The 14,117-nt window shown below is 43.1% G+C and overlaps 1 protein-coding gene across 35 annotated transcripts in view; it reads left to right on the top strand.

The window, feature by feature from the left end:
• OBSCN (obscurin, cytoskeletal calmodulin and titin-interacting RhoGEF) overlaps positions 1 to 14,117 on the top strand; it is a 182,783-nt gene that overhangs the window by 41,425 nt on the left and 127,241 nt on the right. For all 35 annotated transcript variants that reach the window (XM_041408719.1, XM_041408712.1, XM_041408708.1 and 32 more), the window contains 13 exons: positions 398 to 673; positions 1,703 to 1,978; positions 2,425 to 2,691; positions 3,233 to 3,502; positions 3,801 to 4,064; positions 5,461 to 5,727; positions 6,019 to 6,131; positions 7,090 to 7,243; positions 8,542 to 8,703; positions 9,428 to 9,532; positions 10,173 to 10,439; positions 10,994 to 11,263; positions 12,062 to 12,328. In XM_041408719.1, coding sequence (XP_041264653.1) covers positions 398 to 673; positions 1,703 to 1,978; positions 2,425 to 2,691; positions 3,233 to 3,502; positions 3,801 to 4,064; positions 5,461 to 5,727; positions 6,019 to 6,131; positions 7,090 to 7,243; positions 8,542 to 8,703; positions 9,428 to 9,532; positions 10,173 to 10,439; positions 10,994 to 11,263; positions 12,062 to 12,328 — 2,958 coding nt within the window. The remainder of the gene's footprint in view (positions 1 to 397; positions 674 to 1,702; positions 1,979 to 2,424; positions 2,692 to 3,232; positions 3,503 to 3,800; positions 4,065 to 5,460; positions 5,728 to 6,018; positions 6,132 to 7,089; positions 7,244 to 8,541; positions 8,704 to 9,427; positions 9,533 to 10,172; positions 10,440 to 10,993; positions 11,264 to 12,061; positions 12,329 to 14,117) is intronic.

Below are 14,117 nucleotides of genomic sequence, written 5' to 3'. Positions count from 1 at the left end.
TATTCCTGCCAGGTGCTAAATGTCCCTTGGCTGTGAAATATTCCAAGAAATTGCTTTATTGTGTGTAAGATCTTAAGTAAAAGGAATTTGGGAGTTTATAGCAATATGCAGGACAGATGTTCTTTGGGAAAGTTTGAATGAAATATATTTTTACCTAGTGACTTGCAACTGTGGGGTTGATGTGAAGGCTCCTCTTGGTCCTTTCCATTCCTAGGCTCTTAGTTCCCAATTTTCCAAGTGGCAACTCCACCCCACAGAAGGGTAGACAATGCTCAGTGATGGCAATTGGTTTTGGCAAGTGGCATCCTAAATATTTTCCAAACTTCTCCACAGAAATCTGTAAGATTAATCTAATTTTAACCCATCAACAATTATTTTCTTCTTTTTCTGTGCTCAGAGCCCAAACCTGCATTTATAAACCAGGAAAAGGTCCAGAAGGAGGTGAAGGCTGTCCTGACAGAAAGTGCCACCCTCGTGTGTGAGGTAGCACAGGATACAACTGAAGTGAAGTGGTACAAGGATGGAAAACTGCTCGTTTCCTCTCGGAAATTCAAAATAGAGACCTTGGGCAAGTCCCGGCGCCTGGTGGTAGAGCAGCTGGAGAAGAAGGATGCTGGGGAATACATCTGTGAGGCTGCAGGCCAGAAGATGACCTTCAAACTGGAACCAACTGGTGAGTGCTCACTTTGTGGTGGGAAGAACGAGTCCCTGTGGCTTAAGAGGAAAACTGGATATTCCCCATACAGCAGCCTCTGTCTCCCCTGGAGAAACACCAGTGAACCACATGACACATTAATTCTTAGTCTAGCAGTGTAGAGGTGGGAAATCCTGGACTTTTTTGGGGGTCTGGAAATACTACATAGCTTTTTGCTTGTCTCTTTCACATACCATCTCACCCAACCGCTTTTGGTGGTGGGGAGTTGGAAGTAGACGTGGGAAGTTTGCAGAGTAGCAGTGGAGCTATGAGGAAAAGTGACTCAGAAAACCTGGCCTGCTGCTTGTGTGGGCTCCAAAAATGCCTGGTTTTGTGGCAAAAGTTTGTACAAGATAGAAAGGAGGCCAAGAAGAAGGGACTGGAATCACAGAATAGTTTGGGTTGGAAGGAATCTTGAAGGTCGAGTTCCAGCCCTCTTGCCCAGTGGAGCAAATAGAAAACAGGCCACAAATTCAGCCCTTTAATGTCTCTTCTTAATTTTATTTAAGATCCTAAAAAGGGGAAGGGAAAGAATTATATAGGTAATTTTACTTCTAAGAAACAAGCTTTTTATGGGCAGCAGATAAAATATAAATATTTTCATTTTCTTTTCTCTGCTTGTTTTCTAAACAAAAGCTCTGGGTTGTCTGAGAGACCATTTTCTCTCTTCCTGCTAAGGAAAAGATTATACCAGCCACAAATATTGAGCCATATTCCCTGGATTATTAGAGGGTATGGATGAGCTGGTGGTGTGAGTCTTGAAGAGAGAGCAATATAAAACTGCTTCATTTTATGGGTTTTTTTAAACTACTTTTTTAACTGCTTTTTTTTTTTTTTTTTTTTTAGGAAAAAACCTTTTGTCCTCAAGCTTTTAAAATTGACCTCACACCTCCCAGAATGTTTTTTTTTTTAACTACTTTTTTTAACTGCTTTTTTTTTTTTGAGTGCTTTATGCTCAAGGATTTGAGCATAAAGTTGTCGATTTTCCTGGTTTATTATCTTTTCTAGAACCAGAGGCTAAATTTGAAAAGAAAGTTGTCCAGAAAGAGCCTCTCATTGTTCAAGAACATGAAAGCATCACACTGACAACCTCAGTCACACCTGAAACCGCTGCAGTGAGGTGGTTCAAGGATGGCACAGAAATCAAGGCGAGCAAGAAATGTGTGATCAAAAGTGAGGGGGCATCCAGGACGCTGACAGTGAACGTAGCTGAGAGCACAGACTCTGCCCTCTACACCTGCCAGACAGAGGATGACAAGCAGGAATTCAGAGTCCAGGTGAAAGGTGAGCAGTGCCCAGGTCACAGCCCAGCCCAGCAGCTGCACTTCCCTCATGGTGGGATGGAGGTGAAATCCAAACTCTTCTGGAAACTGTTCCAACCTCAAGGCTTGTTGCACCTTCTCTGGATGCCCCACCATGGGCTGGCAAAGTTCTCCAGCTTCCAAATTTCCAAGTTTTGTCTTTTGCATTTTGAAGCCTATGACGGGTACTTCTGGTCTTTGCTCCCCTCCTGTTTCTGTGTCCTCCTATAGAATGACAGGGATCTGAAAATACCATGTCAAAGGAATCTGCCTGAATTTCCACATTTCTGGTTAGATTTTGTCTCCCCAAATACTTAGGGCCACTATATTGATGTATTTATTTATTCCCACAGTTGGGCAGAACCAGTTTCTTAGAACAGGTTTCTTCTCTTTTCCTGCCTCACACTTTTCCCTTCTCCTGGATCTCAGAAATCCCGGTGAAGTTTGCCAAGAAGCTGGAGGCCGTGAAAGCTGAGATTGGTGGCAGTGTGTCCCTGAGCTGTGAGCTGAGCCACGCCAAAGGGAAGGTGACGTGGAGCAGGAATGGTGTGGAGATCAAGGCCAGCAAGCGTTTCCAGATCCGTGAGGAGGGGATCAAACGGACCCTGACGATAACGGGGATCCGGGCTGAGGACGAGGGAGAATATTCCTGCGAGTCCAGGGATGACAAGAGCAGCATCACCATCGTCCCCAAACGTATGTCTCTAATGGGGACAGTGTGGAGAGATCCCTGGGTTTTGTCCTCAGCTGTTAGAACCCTGCAAAGTTGATTTTTTCCATGTGTCTGGGGTGACTCCTCTGTTGAGAACAAAATACAGAACTCCCCTCCCAGCATCAATGAAACCTCTATTTGTGAAAGACATGATTGTGAGACCTGGCTCAGGTCTCTTAATATTGACCTTCACATTGCATTTGAGGCTGGAATTCATTTTCCCAAATAAAATATGGGATTTTTTTCCCTTTTTTTTTCCCTCTCTTTGTACAAAAAATTTACTCAGACATGGGAAATATGATGATCCACTATTGTGATCACTTATTGCATTTACTGAGTATTTATTACAGTATTTACTGATTATTTATTATTGTATTTACTAAGTTTCCTGGATTATTTGAGTACAGTATTATGCTGTACTCAAATTGCTGCTTCCAACAAAGTCATGGAAGCTTTTGGATGTTGGGAGGTGCTCTTGCCATGCCTGAAGGACATGCTCTTGAATGTTTTACCTCTATCCATCAGCTCCCAGAGTGGTGAAATTCGTCACAAGTCTCAACAGCGTGGTGTCTGAGGAAGGAAAAGAGGCTGTGTTCAAGTGCACTGTCTCTCCCAGTGATGCTGTGGTCACCTGGCTCAGGAATGGTGCCAAGATTGAAGCCAGCAAGAAATACGTGATCTCTCAGAAGGACACCAACCACAGCCTCACCATCACTGACCTGACACTGGAAGATGCAGCTGAAATCACCGCCAATGCTGAGGGTGTGGAAAGCACAGCCAACCTCAGAGTCAGAGGTAAGGGGTGGCAGTGCCCCTTTGGCAGGCTGGAAATGTCACCCTGCCCACGACACAGGCTTGGAATTAGATGGTCTTTAAGGTCCTTTCCAACCCAAGCCATTCTATGATGATGCTGTTTTATGTGGCTTTCCCTCTAATTAATTACATTAGCAGCAGAGAATTTCTGCTTTAGTATCATTAAATAGGAGTGCCCAGAATGCTTTGGGTCTGGAGTATATGAGCCACTGGCTTAGTTTTCTTTCAAAGCCTCTTTTCTGGATCTTCTACATTCCTACTAATATTTCCTCTCTTGCAGAGGCCTCAATCTCCTTCAAGAAGAAGCTGGAGCCCAAAACAGTTGAAGAGAGGGAGACAGTGACCCTGGAGGTAGAGCTGACCAAGCCTGCAGAGGTGAAGTGGATGAGGAACAGCCTTGTGCTGAAGCCCAGTGACAAAATAGAGATCAAAGCTGAGGGAACAAAGCACACCTTGGTGGTCAAGGACATCTCCTTTGCAGACCGGGGCTTCTACTGCTGCGAGAGCCCCGACGACAAGACCCAAGCCAAGATCAATGTGGAAAGTGAGCTCAGTGACCCTCAGTTCTATAAATACCCCAGGCAGGGTTTGGAGGCGGATTCTGGTCTCTGCATTATCATAGTGACACAGGGACAAAGCTGTGGGCTTGGCCACCAGTCAAATGACCACGAGGAGGTGAAAGCTAAGCCGTGAATAGAGAATGTCTGACTGGTTCCTCCATCTCATCCCACCAGCTTTGACCTTTAAGCTGCTTGAAAGATTCTTCTCTTTCCTCTCTTTCTCACTCCCTGATATGCTTTGTGTTTGTCCTCAGTATAATTTTTTACCAAAAATCCCTCTCCAGCCATCCATTGCCCTGATTTTTCTCTGCAAACCACCTCGTTCAGAATGTCTCTTTGTATTCAGTCAACATCTAAAAAACTACAAAAGCAAATCTTCTCCTTGAGGGTGTCTCACTCTTGGGTGAATGAATGGTGCCTCATCCATAGCCCTGTACTTCTGTCCCTTTCCTATTTGTATTTTTTTTTGGTAATAATTGTATAGGATATTTGACATCAGGATTTAAGTACTTCAAGGACTGTCTAGTTTTGTCCATAAAATCCTTGCCAACTGGTGCTGGGCTGGTTCTAAATAATAGGTGAGGAAGGACTTGAAAACAGTCTTTTGGGTGTTTGATGTCTTACAAAGTGGAAGAGAACAATCTCCATGATGCCAGGAAATAAGGGACTTCAGGTGCAGTGAGAAAGATCCATGTTACATTCTAAAAACCCTTTTAATGGTCAAATGACTGAATAGGTTGTCTGGAGAGGTCTTCAGCCCTCATCATGTTTTTGGGTTTTTTTAACTGGCAACTTAATTACTTTTAGTGGTGATACAAATTTAAACACTAAATCTATTTTACTGGATGACAGGGCATGGATGTCTTGTCACAGGAACAGGAAATATCCACATAAACCATGGAGGTTTTGGCCACCAGCCTGTGAGGTATCAGCAATTTTTGCACAAGTCATGGGACTTTTTTTTTCCTTTTACTATAGCTTTTTCCTCCCATCCTTGTTTTATCCTATTTGAAGGACTGCACAGTATTACCGTGGAATTATTTGTCTTTCTTTTACTAAAATCTGATAGACCTCGATAGAAAAGGGACCAGTTGTGTTTTCTGTGATATTTGGTTGGCCTGTTTGTCTCATGAAAGCATCCATTTGAAAAATAGCCACTATGTTAGCGTTGTGGTCATGGACAGGTTTTATTTCCCGTAAAAGTGGTTGTTTAATTGGCACCAGCTAATTGGCAGGTGCATGAGCAATAATATATAATAATAGTAATTATTATTATATATGATTATATAATAATACATAATATGGGGAAAAATCCATTTTGGAAGGCCTCAGCCTATTTCACAGGTGTGAGATCTGCAACTTTTCCATGTTGTTTTCCAGTGAGGCAGATCAAGCTGGTGAAAGGCCTTCAGCCCCTGGAGGTGGCTGAGAAGGGGACTGTCACCTTCGAGGTGGAGGTGTCCCACGAGGACGTGGAGGGGACCTGGCAGAAGGATGGTGTTCGTCTGAAACCTGCACCCAACGTCAGCTTCGGTGTCCTGGGCAAGAAACACTCCCTGACTCTCTCCTCGGTGGTTCTGGAAGATGCAGGACTCATCTCCTTCAAAGCAGAGGGCATTAACTCATCAGGGAGGCTCACTGTGAAAGGTACACGGGCACAAGAAGGCTCCAGCCCTGCTTGGGATGGGTGCAATTGTCTTCTCCTCACCTGGACAGCAAATTTAAGAGGGCAACAAATTTTCCTGGTCACTGCAAGGGATGTAAAGCACAGGAATGTTTCCTTCTGATGCCAACAGGGTTGTTATGGCATCACTGTCCACGGAAAAATGACAAAGTGGGAGGGAATTATAAAGTGCCCAAACCAATATAAATTTTATTTATCATGAAAACCTACCCATCAGTGCTTGACCCCATTCCCCATTTGTCTGTCTTTCCCAGAATTGCCTGTGAGGATCAGCAAACCTTTGGCAGATGTCAGTGTAACTCAGAAGCTCAAGGCCACATTCGAGTGTGAGCTGTCCAAACCCAATGCCAGTGTGAAGTGGTTCAAGGTACAGCACTTAATGGATTGTGATATTTTAATTTTTGACTTCTTTGGAAGGGAATGGGAGCCTTTACTTCTACTTCCAGGGAATATGAGCCTGAGCCTTTGCAGTACAGCTCTTAGCATTGCTCCCTTGTCCTTATGTTCATTTATTCTGCCAATTTATCACTCTCAGGTTTTTATTTACTGTATTGGTATATTGGATTGAAAGTTAAACTTTTCTATTCTTGCACAGAATGTGAGCACTGCTGTTACAGATTTGTAGTCTCATGCTTCACTCCACACCAAGCAGTATTCACCCGGGACTTACAGCCTTTTTGGGAAATGGGATATAAAGGGAAGCCTCAATTTCCTTTGTCAGTGACAATCCAGTCCCCTTTCCCTACACAGTCATTTTGGGGATCAGCACTAGCATTTCATCCACCTCCCTTGGGGCTCAGCTGATGATACTTTCCTTGATTTGGGGTAGCAGCAGTTCTTCAGGGTGGAATTTGGGCTGGAAGGGTCATCTCATTTCCAACCTCCTGCCATGAGCAGGGACACCTGCACCCAGATCAGGTTGCTCAGAGCCCTGTTCAACCTGCCCTTGAATGTTTCCAGGGATGGGGCATCCACCACCTCTCTGGGCTACATGTGCCAGTGTTTGTCACCCTCCTTGTGAAAAGCTTCTTCCTTATTTCCAGTCTAAATTTGACCCTCTTTTAGTTTAAAACCATTTATGTCTGAAGGGTCTTACTGCCAACCCTGCATGGTGTTCTAAGCCAAAATTTCTGTGTATTCTTCAGCTATTCCAACTTCCTGAAATCTTTGCCCTGTGATGAATATTTAACACATGTTCCTTTAAACACAGTTTTCCATTCAGTCCAATGGGAAGGATAAATAAACACAGATCTGAATATCTGTTCTGCTCACTGCAAAATTACAGGAGTTGAGGGTGATCTGCTTTGATTTTTTTCCCCTTCCAGGATGGGAAGGAGATCCGGCAAAGTAAAAACATTGGGATTATCTCCCAAGGAAATAAGAGAAGCCTCATTATTCACAAGTGTGAATATGAAGACCAGGGAACCTATACATGTCAAGCAGCTGAAGACAAGACATCAGCTACTCTAAAGGTTCATGGTATGTTTGGCTGAAGTAGGAAAATACATTTACTGCAGTAATTTTGGCTACACAGCAAGAAATTATTTGTCGAGTGTTCGTTTTTCACAATTGCTCATTTTGGTTAAGTTTCTCTTCCTGGTGGGGAAATGCTGGCAAAGACGTCCTGTGCTTGCTCTATCCTTGCAGTATTTTTGGAAGAGGTCCTAACTCATAAGTTATTTATATTCTCTGGAATCTGAATGGTGTTTCTGGATTGGCACATCAGGAAATACTGGACAGCCTGGCCCAAAGCAGGGATGCAGTGGCTGGTGCTGATGTGGTTTGGTGGCACCATTGTCACAGGAGGACTTTGCCTGACTAGGGACTGGACAAGCTTTGGGTATGAGCTCAAGAAGTGTCCTCATTTTTAGGTTGTAAATGCTAAGGAAAGGGTGGCTATTTCTGCCTGTACCTCTCCTTTCTGCTCGAGGCAGTTTTTCCATCTGAATGGTGCACTCTGCAGCTGATGAAGCACCAGGTGTGTTTTGTCACCAGGCTCTGAAGCACCTGAGATAAAGGCAAGTTACTTAACAGACAGCTCTGCTGTGCCCTGACAAATGTTATTTTCTAAAGGGGCATCTGAAAAACAGATCAGCTCTTTCTTAGTGAAAGACAGAGCATCTTTCTCATTGCCTGCTAGATACTGTCCTCATGTGGCTGCTTGGGTTCTGCAGTGTCTTCATGGACATCTGCCCCATGGGCTCTGTTGGACTATCCCTTTTCTCCCTGGTTTTGGGGTTGAGATGGGTTGTTGTTTGCATTTCAGCTCAGCTCCTGAGGCTGATCCAAGGTGTGTCAAGGCCTTCTCTTTAAAAAATAAAGGGCTGCAGTAGCACAGATAAATAGATCAGTTCTGACAAAAGGAGTGCGACAGTGCAGAGTTAAAGAGGATTATACTCAGGTCAGGAGAGTGAAAAACGAGATCTCCTATGTAAAACAGAGGAGAGCATGCAGAGAAGCATGAATAAGGCAAGTTTATAATGGCCTAGGATTGTAGACTTGTGTTTAGTTTTTCTTGGCAAATTTGCTTTCATTAATATGCGTATTTCTTTCATAAATACCTGCATGAAGTTCCAGCATCCATAAAATCCTCATACAGTAAGCTTCAGCCGTAAGAAGTATTCACTGTGTTGAAGAGAGAAACTACCCAGGAAGAAAGGCTGGTCTAGAATAAAACACAATCCCATTTTTTCCCATGTAATTATGCAGAAAGTAAACACACCATACTCACTTATGGAGAAACCCCCAAATGAATATTTGCCTTTATGACTTCACAGCCCGAGATGTCAAGATTGTAAAACCACTGGAAGATGTGGAAGTGAACGAATATGAGAGTGCATCTTTCATCTGTGAGATCTCACACGACGAGGTGGAAACCCAGTGGTACAAAAATGACAACAAGCTGAAGACTTCCGACAACATCAAAATGCGGCAGGATGGTAAGAGGAAAGAAAAAGGGATTTTGGTCTGGAATGGTGTGGAAACCCAGGACACCAGGAATATTTCTCTGTCTGCTCTGGGGTGCCCTGACCCCCAGGACAGCACTGGCTCTCTGACCCTCATTCAGGGAGGAAGTTTCCTGGACTTCAAGATAGACCAGAACCCACAAAAGTCTGAAATAGATTATGGAGAGCAGTGTAGGTGTGTCACTAGGTGAGAAATTTAGGTTTGGGATTTTTAGTATATTGTGGATGGAAGCAAGATGGAGGGCACAGGGTGTTGTCCTGGGTTTCTTCTTCATGCTGCTTCTTCCTTCTTCTTCGTGGGTTTGTGTGGCATTTTGTAATTGGGCAGAAAAGTCCACATTGGGGCTCTTTGGGATCAATTATTGGGTTAAAAGGGAAAATAATCTAGGTGTCAGTTCTTAATTGGATAGTTTAGTCTCAAAGACCTTGTAACAAGATATTGTTAGCCATTTTGTGCCTTCTAATGAAAAGCTGCCAAATTCACAGTAGTGAGACTGTTTTACTGATAAGGAATAATAAACACCTGAGTCTGAACATGAAATACTTCCTCAAGTGCCTTCAATGCAGACCCGGAGAAACCAACAACTGGAACCACCACAGATGGGGGTGGGTTGGAGGAGGGGCTGGATGGGAGACTAGAAAATATGGTTTTGCTCTGGGGTGGCTGAGCTGTGTCTGTTTTTGTGTGTGTTCCCAGGAAAGACGTATTCCCTGACGTACACACGTGTCCAGGTCGAGGATGCAGCTGAGATCAAATTCGTAGCAGAAAAGGCAGAATCTCGTGCTCACCTGACTGTAAAAGGTAATTCTGCTGTTTGTGCCAGCACTGCTTCTGCTCTCTCTCGTTACAAACCAGTTCACTTCCCTCAGTTTGCATGTGAAGGTTAAAAAAGTCCTACAGTGTGCAGAGAAAGAAAAACTGCCTGCTTTGCTGTCTGGTAAATATCAGCTGGGAGTTTATTTTGGCTTAATTCCAGTTAAATTTTCTCAGGAGGTTGGATTTGCACCTTTAGACATTTAAGATCTTTGTGAAATTTGAGGCACAAAAGGCTGTAGCTTGACTTTTTCTTGCATTTTCACTTTCTGGCGTATGTTGTAACGAACCCCAGCGTTTTTGGGTATATTTAACTGAAACATTGTGATAGGAGAGAAAAGGAAGATGTTTGAATTAACTCACTGCTGAGGAGCTCAGGAAACTGGAGATCAGTCCCTGGTTTTGTTGTAGCACTGCTGTGAGGTGTTGAGGAAAACCACCAGTTACTTCTGCAGTTCAGCCACTCCAGTGGTAAAATACAGAGGTAAAATACTAATTAAACTTGTTAATTTAGTGCTCAGCATAGTGGGGATCCCTGTCACCATCCAAATTACTGAACATAAAGGCAATATTGCTAATGAGAGCAATGGAGACAGTACTGATTGCTCCATTTTCTTTGCCCTCCTAGAGCTGCCCGTAAAAATCGTGAAGCCCTTGCGGGATAAGATTGCCCTGTGGAAGCACCGGGGCGTCCTGGAGTGCCAGGTGTCCCGAGCCAATGCCAAGGTCAGGTGGTTCAAAAAGGATGTGGAAATTCACCCCGGTAAAAAATACGAGATCGTGAGCGAGGGCGTCTATCGGAAACTCGTCATCAACGACGCCGACTACGAGGATGAGGACACGTACACCTGTGATGCCTTCGATGACAAAACCAGTGCTAATTTCTTTGTTGAAGGTAGAAAACCTCTTTTTTTTCATGTCTACAATGCCCTAGGAGAGGATGGGCTGACTCACTTGTTGTTTACTTTGGAAACACAAAACTGCATAAAAATGAATTTCAATTGATCTTATTTATTCTGAAGTCCATTGGTGTTCACTCCTTTTACACACAGGAACATGCTGAAAAATTAATATATGGTATATTCTCCTAAGGAAAATGAGGGAATTCCCATTCCAGAGGGTATTTATCAAATGTATTGGATAAAATCTATTTTTCAGATCAATGTTGCAGCTCCTTTCATCAACATCTGCATTCCAATGAACCTTCTTTTCCATTTTATAGCACTACATGTTTGATATCAGGGTAGGAAGGTGACTTTAGAATTAGGACTAGGAATCAGGAGATATAGATTCACTTTCTGGCCTATGACCAGCAATATGTGTTTGCTTTCATACAGAATAAAAGAGGCCTTTTGAGTTCATAAGTGCAGAAAAGATGGCTTGAGTGTTCAGGCCGATAATGGAAAAGCTTTCATGGCTACTAAATCCCTGCTCTCTTGTTCCATCCAGAGCAAGCCATTAATATTGTAAAAGAATTGTGTGATGAGGACGTGACTGAGCCTGAAGAAGCCAATTTTGAATGTGAGACATCCATTCCATCTGTGAAACCTGCCAAGTGGTTCCTGAAGGGAGCAGCCTTGCAGGCTGGCAGAAACATCATCATGCAGCAGGAGGGCACCATCCACAGGCTGACAATAATAAAAACAAGTGTTGATATGACAGGCACCATCCAGTTCTCTATTGGCAAATCCAAATCCACGGCAAACCTGCTCGTCAGAGGTAATGAGATTTTTAATATATATCACGTGAATCAGAACCAAGATCTTCCCTCTCACAGTACCTGGAAAGTAATTTGTCATAAATATTCTCTATTCTGGGCTGGGTTCTTGGAAATGCATGTGTACCTGGAAAATCTGTTTGGTTCCCAGCTGCAAGTTGTTGGGAGCAATGCTGGATGCACCAACTGAGCCAGAAAAGACTTAGGAAGGGATCTGATTAAATGACTTTGGTGTCCCTGGTATTCAAATCTATCAAGTTAAAGCTGGTTTCTGGTTTATTTTTATTCTCTTGACTTTACCAAGGAGGACAAAACATATCAAATTTGCCATGAGAGTTTATTTTGTCCCATTTCTGAACTAGACATGTTTGATAGCTCATTTACTTAATTCATTTTGTCATTGACTTGATGTAGCACAAAGCCTCAAGGCTTTTTATCTTCTGCTGTCACCATGGTAAATCTCTTCAATCACATCCTGAAGTCCTTGTTTTGTCTTTCATTTGCCCTTACTTGAATGAAAACCTCAATTAGAGAGCAATTAAGCAAACAACAAGCCAGAAGAGGACCATGAATTTGGTGGTAAAATACACAGTATTATCTTACAGAAATCGGCTTTCCTGATAGATCATTGTGCTGTTGTAGCTTCAAAGCACATGAGTTCTGTTAGACACACTTGTAGCATGACCTGAGCAGTTCATGAAACAGAAAGTCATATATGAAATTAATGGGCATGAAATACAGATTAAAGCCTTCCTCTTCTTTAGATTGATCCATTCTTCCTCCCCACCCCTGACTGGCAGATTACCACATCCAGATCACCAGGAAGCTGGAGGACAAGACCGTCCTGGAGCGACACTCGGTCATCCTGTCCTGTGACTTCAGGCCTTCCCCAAAGCACGTCAAGTGGTTCAAGGGCCAAGTGCTCATTGAGCCCTCGGAGAAGTACAAAATCAAGAGGGACCAGTACTCAGCAGAGCTGAAGATCATGAAGGTAAAGCCTGAGGATGCTGGCGTGTACAAGTGCAGGGCTGGGATCGCCGAGACCGAAGCCACGCTGAGCGTTGAAGGTACGAGAGGTTTGCAGCAGCAAGGCTGGCCTGGTGCTGGTCTTTGTGGTTCTCTGTTTCACTCAAGGTTCCTCCTCCTGAGGAGAGGTAGATTCCCGCAGTTATCTTCTGATTTTATATAAATGCAGCGTCACAAGCAAAGTGCTGATTCCACAGTCCTGAAATCCATCTCTTGCTGTGAAGTTGGTAATGCTTGTGGGAAGGCAACCTCTGGGTAAGGCACAAATTAACATTTGTCAAGGCACATCATTGTCCATTTCATACAAGGAATTAGACCTCTGGGGCTTTCACCTAAAAATATCCTTTGTGTTAAACTGCTACAGGCCTCCAGTTCTGGTGATCTTGGCTGTGCTTTTCATTTTCTGACGTCTGAGTCAGCTTCTCTATCTGCCATTGTTATCTATTTGTATTTTTATACATCTGTATACATTTGTCTACCTGCTATAAATATATTTTATAGCTACTATTATATGTCTGAATACAATTATTATTCATAGTGATGTTCTACCCCATCTGGGCATGGAACTGTTTTTAGCCAGTTCTTCCCCTCAGGTGACACTGCAAGAAGAGATTTTCACTGTGTCACTTCTAGATAGACTTGGAGCTGAGCTGCAGAATCATTTCCAAAAGCCCAGGGAGCAGCTCTTGGTAGCAGTTTGGCTTTGCAGAGGTTCTTCATTGGATGTGCTGTCAGACATGGAAATTAAATACTCAGGGCAGTGGTGATGTCAGCATATCTGGAGGGATTGAAAAGTTTTGGGGATGTGGTTTCATGGTGACCTTGGCAGTGCTGAGGGAATGGTTTGGCTCACTCTTAGAGGTCTTTTCCAACCTAAATGATTCTGTGACTCCATTCTATCCAAACAAATATATATATATTAAAAAAAAAAAAAAAGAAAAAAGTAATAGTTCCAAACCCTCTTCTGAATTATCTCATTCTTGAAAACAACATTCCATGAGCAGAGAAGCTGCAAGGAGAAATCTCTGCTTAAGGACTGGGAAAGAAAAGAATCAAAATCCTCTTGCTCCTTAAACCTGAGAAACTTGCTTAACCTCTTTGTACTTTTCCTTTGTGGCCAAAATAATTGTCTTAATCTCATCCTCTGTGTCACAGATTCCCTGGAAATGAGGGACAATTTGGTTAAAATGTGTTTGTGTGTCCAGTGACAAGCACACTGGGATTGGAGCTCTGTGGGATGCTTAGGGTCAGTGTAACATCATTTTAGAAAAAAATTACTTATTTTTAAATAAAACACAAACAAAACCTCCAAACTGATTTTTATATAAAAAGAGACCTGAGGATTCTAGACAACTGCAATTAGTCTTTTTAATAGATTTTTTTTTTTTCTGTTGGAGCAAGTGCAGAACCAAGTAAGCAAAACATGGTGACCTAAGGCGTGCAGGAGACCAGAATAAATCATCTAATAAACTCCATGAAAGTGTTTGTGATAACAACTGTTTTATTATGATGGTGGTGTGTGGAAGCCCAGGGCACCAGGAATATTTCTGTCTGCTCTGAGGTGCCCTGACCCCCAGGACAGCACTGGCTCTCTGACCCTCATTCATGGAGGAAGTTTCCTGGACTTCAAGATAGACCAGAACCCACAAAAGTCTGAAATAGATTATGGAGAGCAGTGTAGGTGTGTCACTTGGTGAGAAATTTAGGGTTTGGGATTTTTAGTGTGTTGTGGATGGAAGTAAGATGGAGGGCACAGGGTGTTGTCCTGGGTTTCTTCTTCATGCTGCTTCTTCCTTCTTCTTCGTGGGTTTCGGTGGCATTTTGTACTTG

Source organism: Onychostruthus taczanowskii, unplaced genomic scaffold (assembly GCF_017590055.1).
Source record: "Onychostruthus taczanowskii isolate IOZ18803 unplaced genomic scaffold, ASM1759005v1 scaffold3, whole genome shotgun sequence".
NCBI classification, from domain to species: Eukaryota; Metazoa; Chordata; class Aves; order Passeriformes; family Passeridae; genus Onychostruthus; species Onychostruthus taczanowskii.
The sequence above is the reverse complement of the archived record's forward strand: the minus strand, read 5'-3'. Positions and strand labels throughout refer to the sequence as shown.